Here is an 18,548-nt window from a genome sequence, read left to right on the forward strand (position 1 = left end):
CTATTTTTAAAGTTTTCATTGCATAGGGTCCCGTTGTAAGTTTTGGGGGACATACGGTAATGTTGCCACACGCCATCTTGTTTCAGTTTCAGCAGAAGTGCACTAACCAGGCAAAATGCTCACATGGTGGGACTCCATTTTGTACACTAGTTACAGTGATGATTTGAAGAAATATAAAAATCACATCTGCTGAGCAGTAGTTTTCATTCTACTTTCAGTTTGTGTATTGAAGAGACAATAGTGGTTTGCCTTTACAACAACTTGAACCCAATAAGTACATGTAATGTGTTTGGATAAATCCTGTCACACACCCTTAGGTCAGACTATCGATATTATGTGCAATAGCAGGGTAACTTTAAAGGTACTGTCATGCAGAAACTGGTAATTTTTGCTTTACAATGGACACATAACCATAAGAAATCAGGAAATCAAGAATGAAAATTGTTCTGCAACTGAAATGGTTTTTCATTTTTAATCTCAAAATACTAAAAAATCAACTCTTTATTCTGACAAATCATTTCAGCCAGACAAGTTTCTCAGTAGATCCTTTCAGTATGTTGCAAGCAATGTCCAAATGGAAGAAGATTAACTTTAAGCCCTTCTGAGAACTATGACTTAGCTTTAAAGACTCTGGGTCTGAGGGGGTTGAGGAAGGGTGTGAACATCATATTGTGTAATCTATTGGAGTAATTCCCTTCTACTTCTCATTATCACATGTACATGATGAGCCTCTTTCAGATTTCAGATGTACACGTGGCATGATGTTACTGCAGGGATGCTATTTCTTATTTCACTCTCAGATGTTGTTTTTTCCCTCTTTTTTTTTCTGCGCCTAATGTATAACTGTCATGCTAAGTCACTGCAGTGCGGTTTCAGTCACACACATGACGATGAGGATTTTGCGTCCAGGTGGGGGTTGGGGTTGGGTTGGGGGTAGGGGTGGGGTTGAAATGGTGCCGGGGTGGTGGGGGGGGGGGGGGGGGGAGTTAGATGGGAAGGAAAGGGGAGTTGAAGGAGGAAGTGGGAAAGATCAGGGGTGAGGTGTATTCATTCAGCAGTGCACCTGCCACGCATACTTCCACTTCCCGCTCTTGAAATTTGTCACGGAAAATCAGAATTTTGTCGCGGTGGTGAGGAGCGAGCGACATGTGTCAGTCTGTGACAAGGAGTGAGAGCCGTGTCATTTCCCAGCTTGAGTTTCTGCGTAAAATACATATGCTGCCAAGAGATTATCAGTCAATGTGATTGACGAAAACTTGAGAACGAAAGAATTTTTTTTTTCCTCAATTGTTTTGCATGGATTGTAGGCATGATACTTTGTTGTCTCAAGTGTGTATCTTTGATATTTTAGAAAAAACTTGGAGAAACTCGATACTCATTAACTCACACCATGACTTGCAGTTTTTTCTACACACACTGGAATATTGAAAGCTTGAGTTGCCATGATTTGTGGAGTACAAATCCAAATTCAAATTTAGATTCTAAATCAGATTTCATCAGAGTTTTCTGCACTGAACATATCATGAATGAAATACAGTCATTTTTTTTAACAATATGACATACTGTTGTACATTAAAACATTAAACTAAAATTCATGTGTGCAACAGAATGAATCAAAAGATAATGCTGTACTCAACAGGTGGAACTATTCTTGAATTCATGACTGCAGTGAAAGAAAGTAAAAGACTCAACAATGAATATTTGAGCAGTGATGTGATGGATGATACCAAAGGCATTGTGGTCACATGACTTTTGATGAGCCATTGAAACCTTGCGTCCAGGGAGGACGCCCAACGAGTCATGGTGGTCACATGACCATGGCATCACTCGCCAGCGCAAAACTCCAGGCACATCTTGTTCACGAAACACCAAGTTTCACAATTAACTCAGAGAAATTCGTCTCTATACTTAATAGCTTGGGGTTGTCCTCAAGGGATTGTCCTCACTGCGCGTCATCCAAACTAGAGTCAATTCCTATTGAGTTTAGAAATGTTGAGTTTCTGTTTATATTTTATGCAAAGCGTCTATGTGAAATGGAAAGCAGACGAGTAGACAGTACAGTGGTATAAATGCTTAGATGCAGCCTTTGTAGATCATCATTGTGAGATTGCCATGAGGCACAAGGCTTTACAAAAGTATGATTTACTGATGCTAAAATGGTAACAAAATTCTTTATTCTTCACCCGCTGCTCCCAATGTGTTTGATGTCACTGCCTTTAAGGCAGTGATAATAATAATAATAATGATAGTAATAGTAATAATAATAATAATAATAATAATAATAATAATAATAATAATAATAATAATAATAATAGTAATGATAATAATAATTATAATGATAATAATTACAATAATAATAATAATAATATATGATCTATAATATAATAGTTCAATAACAATATCAATTGATGATAATAGTTCACCAAAACCCTATCTCCTCGGTGAATTTTCTCTTTGTGAATGTTCCTAGTCTATAAGGCTTGTGATGCTATTTTACTTCCTGCCCACTCATGTGTCATTGTCTTGTCTTTCAGGAAGTGTAAAAAAAAAAAATATATATATATATATATAATATATATATATTTTTTACACCTCCTGAAAGACTTATATATTGCATGTTTCTGTTTCATACTATATTTTTGTTAATCCCATTCTTCTTCTTTATTTTCTCTCCGTGTGCAGCTAAACTCAATACAAGTTCAAATGTCTTCAAAAGGGGGCTACGAACACTTATCGGCCGTGACAGTCGACAGGAAACTAATAGATGTCCAGAGACCAGGTACGAAAGACATCCACGATGCAGATGTGTTGCTGATGGTTTGAAGAACAAACAAAAGGAACACTGTACTGTTAAATGCAACTTTATTGCAATTCTTGACATAAAAGATAATGATAGTGATAAAAGGAAGCATGATAACAACAGTGGTATCATTGTAGCTATGAGCTTTATTATGTCAATAAAACAATGTAACATGCAAAGCCAAGGTTGCTGCCTAGATGAAGCAGGAAACTAAAGGCACAGACAAAAAAAATATATATATATACATATATATATATATATATAGGCCTGTATACATAACAGACTTGTCTCACAGTATCGTGAAAACAAGTTACAAAATAACGTCTAAATAAGCCTTTACATGATACAAAAAATACACTCAACAGTCACAGATACATTTAATAACCACAAAAAAAAAAGAATTGCATAGTGATAGTTATAGATATACATGTTATATCATTGTTAGTGGTAATGATGACAAAAATAGAAGTAATACTCATTAGTAGTTATTTCATTATTCTAGGTTAAAATCTGAGTGAAGTCTTACAAACAACTGAGTGAGAAAATAACCATTGCATGACATTCAAGATTATTTGTCATCTTTGTAGACAGACATGGTAGTTTGACCAACCATCAAATGGGGCAATTTTTTTGGTACACGTGTCACAAAGTTTGGGGTGCCATGTGAACGAATACACTGTGTGTCCACACATTGAGATCTGCATGGAAGTCCGTAATTATGAATTATGTTGCTGTTCACGTGGCTCCGTGGTCTGTCCTTGCCAAATTTTCGCAGCCCTCCCCCACTGCCATCTCTCAGGGCTAAATATAGATTACCCACAGGGACAAGAAGCATGGATGAGAATACATTCGGAATAACTGCATGGTGCTGGTCAAACATTATTGTATATTCCCCTTCCCTTTTCACAGAGGCAAGAAATCATTCCCTATTGGCAACTCTGTAGCAAAAAATTGATACCATAGCTCAAAGAAGTTTAAATGTGAAATCATGCCGTGACTTCAAGTATCAAACCAACGTTTAAAAGGCAGTAGACCTCTTTTAGAGTGTTTGCAAAATCCAGTTTAATGATTATGATCATCCATTTTGACTCAAAACAGCACATTTTGCTGTTCAAGCTAACTGTGTGTATGTACAGAGAGACGCTTTATAATACTCATGAACCAAGTTTACCCATGACCTGTTCTGAGCTGCTCAGGACCCATATTAAAAACTATTGCAGATATTCAAATTCATGAAATTCTTCCGTCGAGATGTTTTCATTGCAACTGATTGACAAATTGCCCTCCATCGACGTAGATAAGCACTGAATTGATCAGTGTTTTAGTAGTAGCCATGATAAAAAATCATGGGCGTACATACTCGAGCAGGATTCAAACCTACGACCTCCTGATCCTATTGCAGATGGTTGCAATTTCCGTTAGCATGTCACCCTTCCACAAGCTCATCTCTGCACAGAATCGTGTGATAATGACAGTGAAACTGAAAGCAAAGGTGGACTGTCCTTGATTTCTCAAAAACAAATAACACAAAAGCCAACTGTGGCTGAGTATAGCGTATACCACTTCCATCCAAGAAAGTTGTTGGCAATTGTGGCTCTATGTGTGCAAATTTCCAACACTTGTACACATGTATTGCTATTTTAGCACAGTGTACTCATATCACAGTGGTCAGGGGTATTGTATTACTATTTTTTTGTTTGCTTGTTTGTTTTTTATTCTTTATTCAAATTTTGTTTAGTGCCACAGAATTCACATTCACAACACACACAAAAAAGAACCAATACACTATACAAAGACAAACAACATTATACAGAAACTATGTACAAAGATACGTCAAATCTGACAGTTCTTACATCGTGACTCATTTGATCAAAAAACGAAATCTGTTTTTTTAACACACTAGGTGCGTCCCACATCTACACACATACACACACACACACACACACACACACACACACACACACACACACCTAACAAACAAACATATCTGCAAGCACACAATATAGTGCAGGGTATGCACTTAAGATTGATGCTGTCTTCAGATTGAAAAACCATCAGCACAAAAAAACAAAAAAGAGAGAGAAAAGTCTCATAAATTGCAAAACTATTTCCATTAGTGATACAGACACGTTTTCAATTTTCCACTTCCGGCACTTACATACGAATCTCATTTCACAAATTATGCCCTCCAATGTGTTAGCTGTATTGATCTTATTTGCCTGCAGGGCTGTGCTGTATTCCTCTCGGACAAGAGACAATGCTATTCGTAAAATGTTGGGAATCTTGACTTAGCAAAAATTAGCAGAGCCATGGGGCAGTTTCTTATGTTACCATATCTTGTGGCACCAATGAGAGTATTACATGTGTCAATGTCCCACAACATCATGTCAGTGACTCGAGTCCTGGCAGAAAAAGAAATTTGCTCCCCAGGCTTAGTGAATTTCTGTAGGCATACTAGCAGAAGAAAAAAAAAAGTAATGTAACAAGAGAGATAAGAAAAAAAGACTTAGTTGACACAGGCTGGCAGAAACATTTCAAGGTTGTCAAAGTTAGGCAGACATTAAGAACAGACAGGCTCCAGGATAAACAAGAGAATCAATAAATTGGTTCATTTCCAGTTGAAACAAAATATGTTTTTGTCACGATGCAACAAGGATTCTACACCTTGAGGTCATCAATGCCCTTTTGCTTTAATAATACTGAATTCATGTTCTATTTTAAAAGCTAAAGCCTTTTCATGCAGGGTATATTTCTTGTATCAATCTCTTCTACTTCTTTTTTGTATCAATCTCTTCTACTTCTTTTTTGTTTCTTTTTTTCTTCCCAAAATAAACCTGACTGTCTCTACAAAAATAATGATGCCCTGTGCAGGCTAAGTAAAGAATGAAAATACATGTACACTGTAGTAGACTGGATGTTTTCCGAAAGCTTTGGCATGGTAACCCATGCTGTGGGTATGGGGAACTGTTCAAATACTTGATGGATCTTGATGATTTCACACTGTAAAACTATTGCAAAAACTTGCTGCACTTACACAATCATGTGATAGAAAGTTGCCAGTGTGGGAAAGTTAATGCTCATATCGAATATCATTTTAATCATTTACCGTTTCAATATATACGGGTGGCCATGACACACTAGTAATCAAACATATACTGTCCTACAATGTATTTTTTGTGCAGTTGATTAGCATTGATATTAATGACTGTAGATCCACATACAATTTCAAGTGCCAAAGGTTTGGCTGTCTGTTGTCATAGAGACACGGAAACAAGTGCATATGATCAAAAAGCTGTAGTTCCCAATTTTTAGAAGAAAAGTTTGAAGAAAAGTGTCAGTGATGTAAAAGGTCATATCTCCTGCTATAATCATGCTTCCAGGAAGTATACATTATGTTGTTTACATTGGTGTAGAATATTTGCAATGTCACTTAAATTTGCCCTTTTGCAAAGTGTCAAGTACATCACAAGGGTATGTATGTATGTACCGGTTTATACAAGGAAGTGTATAATCATGGTTGCAAGGAAACGTGGGGTTGAAAAGGAAGTATTCAAGCTGAAGATTTAGAAATGTATTTCCTGTCAGAAGTAGCTCGTATTGCATACCACTCACTGCATTTCAGCTGCAGAAAGATGGTCAAAAATCCTGTAGTCCCGTCCACACACTGCCAACATGGCAAGCATTGCGTATGATAGGTATTCCTTTTATGATTGCCCTCAGAAACAAAAGGTGTGTCATCAGTCTTGTACGTTTTATGTGAAACATGCTTTCATGTATCTCGTGTTAACGAAAGTTATTCCTGCCATACCAACATCAGAGATTAATGCAGTTTCTTAATTCCGTAATGAATGGAGAAGATTCATGTTCAGTGTGTGTAGATATCGGACAGGGCTCCACACTAACTTTTTTATTTGGTGGCCCGATGGGGCCACCAAAATCATCAATTTCAAATTTTTGGTGGCCCGAGAGAAAAATTTGGTGGCCCCCCAAAAAAACAATAAAAAACATTAAAATTCCTGCTTTTTTTTTAATGAGTCAAAATGATATTTAAGTTTATCATAGTAAGAATTGGAAGCTGGACATATCTACTCATAAATAAACCTCAACAAACTCGCAACACGCACTCTCAGGCACTCATTCAGTCCTTTTCATCTATCCTTTAAACAAATTTAACTGCTGAATGGTAAGACTAAGTATAAATATTCATTGACAGGCACATGGGTTGCAACATCTTAACATAAATAAATGACACTTTTCAAAAAAATTTGGTGGCCCGAGGTGGGCCACCAAATTTGCCCTTTTTTGAAATTTGGTGGCCCGACTTTCATTTTTGGTGGCCCCGGGCCACCGTTAGTGTCGAGCCCTGTCAGAACTTTTAGCTTAGAATCAAGCGGAGTAGATTTCATGGGATGGCCACCTAATGCATGATTCTCTCTATATGTGATGCATCATGTCGGCGTATGATCTTCGGTTGGACACAGTGAAGGTTGTCTCCTCTTACCCTTCTATAAGTGGCACCTTGTAGGATGAGCCATGACTGGCCATAAAACCACAGAGCATGGCAAGGTGTATTGTATCACCTGCCCATCAGAAAACTTGCAGATTAACAGACTTTGACAAGGAAGGACATGTTTTTCCCCGGTTTGGGAAAATATTGGGTGTGAATTTTGTGTTAAAGAAACTTCATTGATAAACTAGCTTGACCGACAAATCCTGATGGTACTTATCATATTTTCCAACCTGTAATATTCAGCGATATGAATATAGTTGGTAGCACTTCTGAGCAATGTGCTTAAATTGCCACTCACATCTGTTGCTCTGTAGCTACCAATATTACATTTTTTCCCCAAAATGTATCTCGTTGTCTACGTACTTTGCTTTTGACACTGTTTATTTATATGTGAATGTGTTATGAAGTGACGCAGAAAAAGAGCATTTTCATAGTGGTAGAGAGTTTCGGCATGAAATAAACATACAAAAGATATATGTATCTTGATACAAATTTGATATAGAGCATCCATTTTAGTTGATACTGACTGTCAACATTGCTATAAAACATGCTAATGGTGTATATCTGTCTTTCTGTCTCTCTGTTTTTTCTCTCCAAACAGAAGATACATCAACGACAGAAGAGTGATGTGACCTCCCCGTCAGAAGGTCATCCTGTATATCATCCTGTACAGTCTTTTTTTTTTCCTTTTTTGGTCTTTTTTATTTTCGTTGCGGGATGGCATAAGAGATTAATAGCAAGAACTGCGAGGAAGGCACACGGTTATAGAAGAGAGAACAATACCGAGTAATTGTGCGCATCAGCAGGTCGACATGATTTCATTTCATTTTAGTTTACAGCGTTTTACATCACTAGATTTGACGAACAGCAAAGATCATCATATATATATGTGTGTGTCCCTTCTTCTTGTAAATATACCATGAAGTGTATCAATAAGGTGTGGTCGACGATGACAGCTCCTCCGTAGGTCGGCCGCGGAGATCGTTCTGCGGACTTGGCTTACGTAAGGTCACGATGTCTCAGTGAGTGAAACCAAGGGCTTTCAGCGTACATGTCGGATGCCGTGTTCAGACACAACTGCGAGATGGGAATTTCGTGGATTTTTTTTTCTTGTCCTTTTTTTTTTTCTGGATTGCACCATGTAAACGTGAGCTGTTGTGCACGGAGAACATGATGTTTGCAACACGGTACAGGAGGACATGGGACTGAGTCATTTGCGGGTCGCTCCAACAACATTGGATTCCTTCGCACGCCAAACTGAGTCAGGAGAGCAATAGGGTAGCATGAAATCACGCCAGCAGCAAATCACCGAAATTTTGCAGACTCAGCCAGCACGAGCGCCAGCATGAGATGAGGGAGGATCGCCAACTGTCTTGATGCTGGGACTTGCGCAGCGAGTCGCGGATGGTCGAATGAAAAGGTGACAGTGGTAGAAATTATAATAGGTACTACATGGCCAACATGATTGGAGCCCATGAGCAGTAGTTGGTGGTAGCACAAATTTTGTAGACCATTCAGTGTTTGTGCTCCCCACAGATAAATCTTTGAAGAAATGCTTTTAATAATTAATTAGAAATGGGCATTGCATCGCTTTGAAACACAGAACAGAGCAGAAAAGGAATGCAAAAGAAGCAAAGGGAATGTTTTAAAAAGCATTCAGTATGTATAAACCAGTGTCATAAATTCTATCATGTATCTTAATAGATAAATCTGAGGCCCCATGTTTGCATGTGATTGTGGAGTATCGAATAGAGGCTGTGATATGTTGTAATGTTAGTGAGAGCGTTTGGCTGCACGGAAGAAAAAAAAATCCTAGGACAAGGGACTTCCGTTAAAATGCAGATGGATGGTAGGCAGCCTTTCTTTTTTAACTCAATGAAATTTGATTAGCTTATCGACCCAATTTCCTATATCCCTGGCACGCTGTAACAGACACCCTATTCAGTGCCGCACAGCAGTTTGAACATGTCCCTGCTGTTTTACTGCTGCTTGAATTACTGTATGGCTTCCGTACTGTTGATTGCAGACGAGGATGTGCTTTTAATTGAAGTCACATCCAAAAGTACATGGTATACACAAATTTCTGTGTGGATGTTTAATTTTGCTGTGAATTTTCCAGTCAAAACTTTGTCTTGTCACTTTCCTCGTTATGCCATTTGTGTAGTTTGCATGCAATGTCCCGGGGTTGAACAAGCCAAAACAAGTTCTTTGATTAGATTGATCAGTCTCCTGAGTAGCGGCTGTGCATGGCACAGAAATACATATCTAGAATTTTGTGTATATATTTAAAAAGAAACACAATTTTGAGCGTGACTCAGTTTAAGATTATAGGCCAACTGTCAGTTGATAAAACTTGACTGGTACAGCAAACATCTACTAGTGGTCGATATGGGAGTGAAATTACATCAGCAACTGCTTACCCGGCCCTGGTAAGGTTTCAATAGGTTGATAAATAAATGAAGCAACTTGTCCCATGGCTGCCAAAGTTGGCCCAATGAAATTGGTAGTGTCAGATATTGCATCCCAGCCATGTAGAGTTCTATTATTTCATATGTTCTTTCGACCTTTTCAAGACATGTGAAAATACATGGTACTTTTCAGAGTGGATGCCAGTGTCGTTTCGTGTGGGACGTTTGACCATTGCTCACATCCCCAAAAGTTGAACTCCCGTGGAAAAAAAGAAAGAAAGAAAAATAGTAGAAAGGAGAACAAAATCAGAAAGTGTGGTTTAAACTTGATTAGCCACCCATTTCCTATTGACCCGATAGGAAGGGATATTCAACCATCCACAATTTCCCTTCCAGCTGTGAGGCACTGAAATGTGTCTTCCTTTGCTTTTGAAACAAACACTCTCTTTTTCTCTTCAAATCAGCCAGCTTTACGGTCATTGGCAAGTTTATCGCCAGGCCTAGGAATAAATGTTGATGAGATGAGTTCTGTGAACGAGCTCAGCAATGCATGGTCATGGATTTCAGTTTGTCTTTGGCATGCTTCTGAATGCAGCTTGCTCCCTTTGGAAGAATGAATAAAAATGAAGAGAAACAAATGTGCCAAGTGGAGTTTTTACCATTTTACCATTTTACCATTGTCATCTATCGTAATCAGGAGCGTAGTCTTTGTAAAAGTGGCAAGCAGCCGTCGGAATGATGTGTCTGCGTGGTGTGTGGGTATCTTAGCCTTGTGGAGTGGTTTCATACAGCGTAAAAATGCAACAAAATATCTTCGTATCTTCTTTGTGTCTCTGAATTATTTCATGTGTAGAATCGTGAGCATGTGTATATGCAATATGAATCTCTTCGGAATGATGATGGATTTTCTTGTGAATATTTATAAAGCAAATAAGGAACAGTATTTTTAGTGCTTCCACTGAGTAGGATAGTGAGCAAGGAACAATGTGATTTCAAGTGCTTGATTTGATTCGATTCTAGACTGATGGAATCAATTTGACTATTTTTGTTACAACTAGAACAAATTTTATCATGAGATTTCTATTGAAATTATTTACTTTTTATATGAATGATGAGTGTTCGAGATCAGGAATGCATCGAGACCTACGCTGATTGTGGACAGGGAGCTGACGAGTTTTGTGCAAATGAATTTGAACGACGTGATCGCAGTCGTCACGCACGTGTGATGTCATTTTGAAATCTGTGTGAAATAGTGCAAGTAAAATTGCATCAAGCATTGCAAGTCGTTGTTCCAGTGTCTATTTGTTTATCGATCTCCACGACTGGTGGTTGTCTTTTTTCTTTTTAAACTATTCTGCGTGGAATTCTCAAGGACTATACATTTTCACCTCTGCATATATGTAGTAGAAATAAACAAAGGAGGACTCTATATGTACATATTTTGTTCTTTCACATCCTGTTTACTTTTATTTTCTCTCATTTTTTTGTAATCAAACAACAGTCTCAGCTTTTGTTTTGATATCTACACCTTGCTTCGTCTTTTTTTAAAATATGTTTATTAGTTTAAGGAAAAAACTTTTAAGGAAAAAAAGCTTGACAGAAATGGAAAGGCAACTTGATTGATTAGTGGGAAAGTAAAAAGTCTAATGTTGGTTGTTTTTCATTGCAATCTGAGTGATGTTCTGCAGGGACAAATTGTCACCACCAGGCCAGAATGGTTTTTGCCAGTTATTTGTTTCGATTTGTACCCTTACTGGAGAGGAAACGATAAGGAAAAATAGTCAAGGAGTATGATTTAGTGGGCAAATTATGTTCATGTCCATCCCAAATCATCTTTACAATCAGGTTAATGGCACGGACTTCGCAAGTACATTGGGTTTATCCCCTGCCATCTTAAAGGTGTTTTCGCTCGCTTGCAGTCAAGAGCTGTGCATGATGTAATTGTCTAGAATTAGAAAAATGCTTAGGGCTGTGTTCAATGTCCTTAAATGGCACTTCCTGTGGGCAAATATTTCCATAATAGGCAGGGAAATGAGGGCATTGTAAAAATATATGCGCAGAGAACATGACACTCTAACAGTGGCCTATGCCGTCAAACAGGCAGATTGTTTCTACACTGTTGTGCCTGACATTGTGTAACAGGAGAAATGTTGTATTGTATTGCAACTCAGTGAGTGCCCAAGCATTTGATAATTCACAGAAGCTTATGATGTGGGTGGTCCCCCTCAGTCCCAAAGCAGATGAGAAAATAAGAAATAAAGATATATCAATACACGAGTCTGAAATGCTAGGAAATGCTAGGAAATATCTGATGTTTGGTCCTGTTCATGAAAATTGTGCATGACTTTCATCTAGAGAAGTTCTGCCTTGAAATTCATCTGCCTCCTCGGAGGTGAGAGTTTTCCCTCTAAAAGAGTCATTTTTGCATGATGTCTTCTAACATGCTCTATTCCAGGAGTGGTTGATAACCTCACCCCTCGTATCAAAAGGATTGTTGCGTAACACCGTGATTTACAAATTCTAAAGGAATTCAGGAAGTTGAGTGTATATTTAGCTTGGGGTGTGAGCTGGTTTTTATACTGCTTCTGTAGATTCATATGTCAATCAAAGGGTCACTATCCACGATTTTTGCATGATCTCAGCATTTTCATTTCTGATTATCAGTTTCTATACTATTTTATTTCTTGTCAAAAGGCACAGCTTGAAAATGGATGAACAAAGAATTATTATGAGGCCTGGACTGACCCATTTGTCTAATGTAGACTTCTGAATAATACAGATATTGTGAATAAGGAGCTGTTTGGGTTCAGATGAGAATTTGACTCACTATCAATCTTGAAGTTACTGGATTTAAGTCCATGAAAGTGCAGCAGTTGTGCCAAAGGGTTATACACTGCAGATTTCTCAGCGCCCAAGAAATTAGCAGATTATGAAAAGTGGGGAACATCATCCTTAGATCAGCGGTTCCTTCACCTGATGTTCAGTTGTTATTTCGCAAAATGTTTACAGTCCTACAAAGAGAAAAGATGCCGCTTACATTCTAGGTATTTCTGCTATCCCACTGTTCTGATTTTCCACTGCTCGTTTGCTTATTCAATAACCCGCTAGATACGGTACACAAAAGCATATCAGTGTTTTCATGGCTTATTTCTTTTTATAGCACATATTGATTTGTAGGGAGAGTGGTATTGGTTTTACTGATGATTAAAAAAAAAAAAAGTGATGAATAATTATTCTACACATTATTGTACTTTTTTTCCTTCTTTCAGACTCCTATTTTTCCAACATCTCAATATTTCTTCCATTTTTTACTCTTTTGAATCGATCTTTCCTTTTATCCTTGTTGCTTGATGTAAATATATATATATTATATTATGTGGTCTACGTATATAAGAAATGAAAAGAAAAAAACTCTACATGAAGAATTTTAATATGTATGACACATCCTGTAATCATGTTTGTACATTTGTGATGATTTATAAGTGTACTTATTGCAGTTAGAATGGTAGCAAAAGGGAAATATATGAATCTGTGGAAATTTGAATACAGATGTACAGAGTGGATGAGGTTTGTGAGTGAGGTATGTAGAGAATATTGGTGATATTTCATTGTAGCATTTGGTTTAGAACACTGAATGTTGTTACAGATGTACAATGTACCAGTTGTGATGAAAAAAAAAAAAAAAGTATTTTGCCATTCAATTTTGTAGTGAAAGAAACATAAGTTGTTGATTATTGATCTTTTCCTTGAAGAAAAACACATGCTAAAAACAAGCTTACAGTCTTTGTCTTTTTGTTGTTGTTTATACCCTCTTTTTTCTCTTCTTCCCTGACATTGAAATAGAAATTTTCAGTCATATGTACTTGCCACTGTGGGATATGTACTTACTTGGACTTTCTTGAAATTAATTGGTGACTGGGTGTTGAGTGGCTCTGTCATTTTTTTTTTAATTAAAATCAGAATTTTGCACATATAAACTTTGGAGACTGACATTCTGGCTAGTCTCAGTTCCAGACAGGCATCTTCCAGAAAGCAGTATGCCCCCTGGGTGCAAAAATCACCCCCGCCAGTCAGTAAAGCAACAACCTGTGTTGTGGCTATTTAATACTTAAATCAGCCGGGATTATCTCTTTGCCCATGATATGCAGTAGACAGCTAGAATGGCATGTTTGGGTTTGTTGTTTGTAATAAAATGGTCAACAAAGTCTAGCAACAAGACTAAATTGGTAACCTGAAATAAAACATGCATGTTGGGAGGATGAACTGTTACCCAATGCTATTTAAAATCTATGGTAAGGCCACTGTAACAATGTATGTGACTGTGGAGGAAATGTGCACCTTATATATGTGCAGTCTTGTCTGGAAATATAACTGATTGTCGTTACATTGTGTCTTAGATTTGCATGGCATTTGTTCTGAATTTAACCTTTATGTACTTTGCATGTCGTGAAGCAGGAAGAAAAAAAAATCCTCATTATTCTTTTGTTGAGAGCCTGAAACACTTTCAGCCTCACAGTACACTGTATGCAGAGAGCTGGGGGCTTGTGGTTCTCAGTAGCAAGTACACAAGTACCCCACAGAAAATACTACCATGCCCTGTTGTGTAAGGGCCCATAGTGACAGGGAGTTTTGGGGTTTGTCCGTTTTAAGTGGCATGTGTCTATTTAAATAGCATTTTATCAAAGGTGTTAACTAATTAAAACCATGAACATGATGAAATAGTTAGGGCGTGTTAAAATGCAAATTCTTCATGCAACACAATTAACTTCAGTGTCAGCATAATATCCAGCAACTTGACGAAATGAGTAATGAGATGAAAATTGGGTGTAACCGACTTTTAATGAAATACATGCAATGTAACATGAGAAGCTGTCTATGTGCAAGGGAGGAAACTGCTACTGGATAAGTAGTGTATGTACGATGCACATGGCGACTGAGACACTTTTGCTGTATCTCTGGCCGATGTGGTATTAATGTGTGCCTGCTTTTTGTTTTGGTTCTTTTTAAACCCTATCATTCATCAGGTTACTAAGGAAAAAGAAATTGTCTATTCTCGTTGGTAGTTTCTTCAGTTGCAATGTACATGTATGTGTTACTTGGGGGGGGGGGGGGGGGAGGTGGATTAGGGAACTCTTACTTTGAGCATATGTAAGGCCCAAACATAGTTTGAGAAATTGCTACAACTTGTAGGACAGAAGAAAAAAAAAAGGAGGTCCCAATTTGGCTTGTCTTTCAAGATTATAAGGAAAGAGACATCATGTAGAATGTGTGGAAGTAAAATTTCAAAGCTGATTGATTGTACGTGTAGTCCCACACAAGTGTATCCATGTTGGTTGTGTTAATCTCAAATTTATCCCACGGTGGTCATTCGTTCTGTCTGTCTTCTGACTTTACAAGTTGCCACAGTTGGGAATATTTCAGCGTTGTGTAGTTCATCATTTTGGAACAGACTTTAGCCAGTTATTCAGGAAATATATGGAGTAGTTTCGTTACCCAAAGTGTAATGGGGGCATTAATACATGCCATGCTTTTGCTAAATATAGAAGTAAGCTCTCTAATATGCTCGAATTTTGTTGTACATGCATTTTTTTTCTTTTTCTTGTATGGAAACCTATTTGGCATTTTGCCACACGGGAAAGATTAATTGAATTATACAAGCACAGATGAAAGGGATATATGATAAGATAAAAATGCCAAATCAATGTTTGATATCAAAATGTATTGATATTCTCCCAAGAATATCGCCATTTCATAGCTCTGTTTCATTTTTTTTTTCTTTTTCATGTATGTATGTCAAGTGGTTGCTGGTTTTGAAGATCACATCTACTAAAACAATTGATGAGGTGATAAAATGTTGTGTCAAGGGTCAACAATGTAGACCTAGGGTAAGCTTTGTGTGTATTTTTCCATCTTGAATTTTATGAAATTTCTGTTTTTGCAGGCAGATCTCACCAATGGTGTAGACATCAGTGCATGTAGTTGGAAAGAGGAGAAAATTTTAATTTTTTTAAAAGAACTTCTATTGTTCTGTCTAGTCTATGGAGTGGTTTATGATTTCTGTACTAAGCTGCTATTTTGTTTGATTGCAATAATATTTTGGAAACAAGTGAAAGTAACCTCAGTCTTGTGCTTATTTTGTGCCTTGGCTTGGTTGTGATGTATCTTTGTGTATGTACATGTGCTTGGTATGCAAATCATCTTTGAAGATGCTCTTAAACATGGTGGTAGAAGAATCTTACAAAGAAAAGACACTGTCAAAAATTTCTGACTGAGCTATTAGCTGTATAATGTTCAAATGAATGAAAAGAAACGCACATCACATAAATGCTTTGAAATTATGCTGTCATTATCAAAATATCTGTGGCAATTATCACATGTTCTTTTTTAAAAGCATTTTTCATTTGTTTTCAACAAATTCATCCATGGTTTATCATTCGTTATATCTTCCCATTTTCATACTCAAAGCGTCATCTTCACATAATATTGGAGACAATTAGTTGTGTTTAGGACCACTGGAAACATTGTTAAACTTTTCCTTTCATTGATACACCTGTACACATAAGAGATATTGTACCAAGAACTGTAAAGAAGACATACAGTACATGCACACTCTAAAGCTCATTCAGATTCAATTGATAGATTTACATTTCATTCAGAGGCACCCATGAATCAGATAAGGCTATGCATGATAATAAAACAAAAACAAAATGGATGCTGCAAATTGTGATATCATGCCATGTGTGGAGTGTTGTGTGTGACATCCCATGCCAAACTTAAAGGACAAGTTCACCTTCATAGACACGTGGGTTGAGTGAATGCAGCAATATTAGTAGAACACATCAGTGAGAGTTTGAGCAAAATCAGACAATCCGTTAAAAACTTATGAATTTTTGAAGTTTCTGCTCCATCACGGCTGGATGAAAAGACTACTATAGCTTGTGATGTCACATGAGTACAACAATATAAAGAAAGAATAAAGAAAATTCAACATATTTCCATTTTTCTCGCATAACAAAAGAACACTCGACTTCTCTCTTTCAGGAGGTAGGGGGAATAATATTGCCCTTAACATACGTCAGTAGCAAGTCGAAGAAATGTGCACTTTATTCAAAAAGTAAAGTTTTGTGAAATTCTTTTTTTATTTTCCTTATATAGTTGTACGCATGTGACATCATACACTGTAGTAGTCTTCTCTTCCAGCAGTGACTGCGCAGATACTTAAAATATTCGTAACTTTTGAACGGATTGTCCAATTTTCCTCAAACTTTCACTGATGTGTTCTACTAATGTTGCTGCATTCTCTCAATCCTTATGTATATGAAGGTGGACTTGTCCTTTAAACATACCGGTAATTCATCAGTAGTACATTTATTTTGTATGTTGCAGTGGTTTGGAAATCAAGTTACGTTTCCGTAGTCATATATATGTTGGTAGATTTCACTTTCTGTGCAGTTTGGCTCTGATAATTGGTGTCTAATTGACAAAAGTGGGGGAAAAACAAAAGGAATTACCTACCCAGAAGAAATTTAATGGCTCTGAAAGAAATACAAAATCAAGTGTATTGGTGTCTCATTTTGTTTCTGCTTTGTTCCATTCATGCATGTATTCACGTTGTGGCGAGGTAGAGGCATCCAAGATTTTAATAATGCATGGCTTTTTTCATGTCGGTCTGTTGTGGTGCATGAAGGAAGAGCTGCGTAATCGAGGGGAGATCACGAATGATGACCACTCATTTTCGGGAATGGTGGTTAGGGAGTGGTCAGTGACATTTGGTGGGGAAGTCAAAAAAATTCTGAAGAGAGCAAAATTGGGAGGTACCTTCTTCACGGACAATGCCTTGAATTCCATGAGGTCAATAACTGTCAGCGACAAGGAAGTATTACTCCAGTCTGGGGTAAACAGGAACTTTCTTTTGTGATAATTGATAGCGGTGAACAGGGCGCACTAGAAGGTGGCAGACATACATGACAAGCATTTGCTGGTTGTATTTTTCCCCTGGTCTTCTTGAACACATTGTAAATTTTGGCTCACTACGAATGATCGTTCCTTTTGCAAGACGTGAACTTTATTTTTAGACTGGGGATTGCTGTTGCATTCATTGCAAAAAGACATTTCCTGGAATTCAGCTATTTGTTATGCGAGTGATTCATCTGTATTAAGCAATAAGATGCCATTTCAAAATAGCGAAATTCCCAAGTAGATATGGCAAAGATAAGGTTGTGTTTTAGTGTGTAGAATTAGATATTTGATTGTAACAAAAACACAAAACAAAACAAGAAAACTTGATATTATTTTTGCATTTTAATTTGATTCATTTCTAATTGTGTATATGTAAATTTTTTCAGTTCAACTGCTAACTACCTTTTGGGGTACAACCAGATTATTCTAGTCATTTGTTGCAGTAATTACAAATATATAATAATACTTCTCCACTTTATTTCTCCTTCCATAACTTTAACCATGTCCAGAGTTAATTATTTATTTTTCTCAAGGAGATATGAATATGTGTATGTTGATTAGATTTGATTTAATTGGATGTATCAAAGATTAATTCTGTAGAGCTGTTACTATGAAATCATGGAATCCAGTTTGCATGACATAGTTGCTGGAAAGCTTGGCAAACCTAGCAAAAGTGTTTTTGTTGTCTCGAAGCATTTGTCATAAAAGTGGGCATAGAATTTGAATACATCTTTGCTTTGGGTCAGTGAAAGACCAGAGTTTGTTACACTAGTCAGTTTTATCAGTAGTATTGCACAGTTGAATTTGTGTTTTCTGCTTAGATGATGAAGTTCTTCACATATTCATTTTTATTTTATTTTTCAATAATCTT

At 37.1% G+C, this 18,548-nt stretch overlaps 1 protein-coding gene across 3 annotated transcripts in view; it reads left to right on the top strand.

The window, feature by feature from the left end:
* Positions 1 to 12,932, top strand: part of LOC139711778 (CDC42 small effector protein 2-like) — a 40,918-nt gene extending 27,986 nt beyond the window's left edge. For all 3 annotated transcript variants that reach the window (XM_071623630.1, XM_071623632.1, XM_071623631.1), the window contains exons 4-5: positions 2,683 to 2,779; positions 7,912 to 12,932. In XM_071623630.1, the coding sequence (XP_071479731.1) occupies positions 2,683 to 2,779; positions 7,912 to 7,937 (123 nt within the window). In that variant the 3' untranslated portion in view covers positions 7,938 to 12,932. The remainder of the gene's footprint in view (positions 1 to 2,682; positions 2,780 to 7,911) is intronic.
* Positions 12,933 to 18,548: the final 5,616 nt, after the last annotated feature.

This window comes from Diadema antillarum, unplaced genomic scaffold (genome assembly GCF_040938485.1).
Source record: "Diadema antillarum isolate AM-2024a unplaced genomic scaffold, OU_Dant_1.0 seq00001702_RagTag, whole genome shotgun sequence".
Classification (NCBI taxonomy): domain Eukaryota; kingdom Metazoa; phylum Echinodermata; class Echinoidea; order Diadematoida; family Diadematidae; genus Diadema; species Diadema antillarum.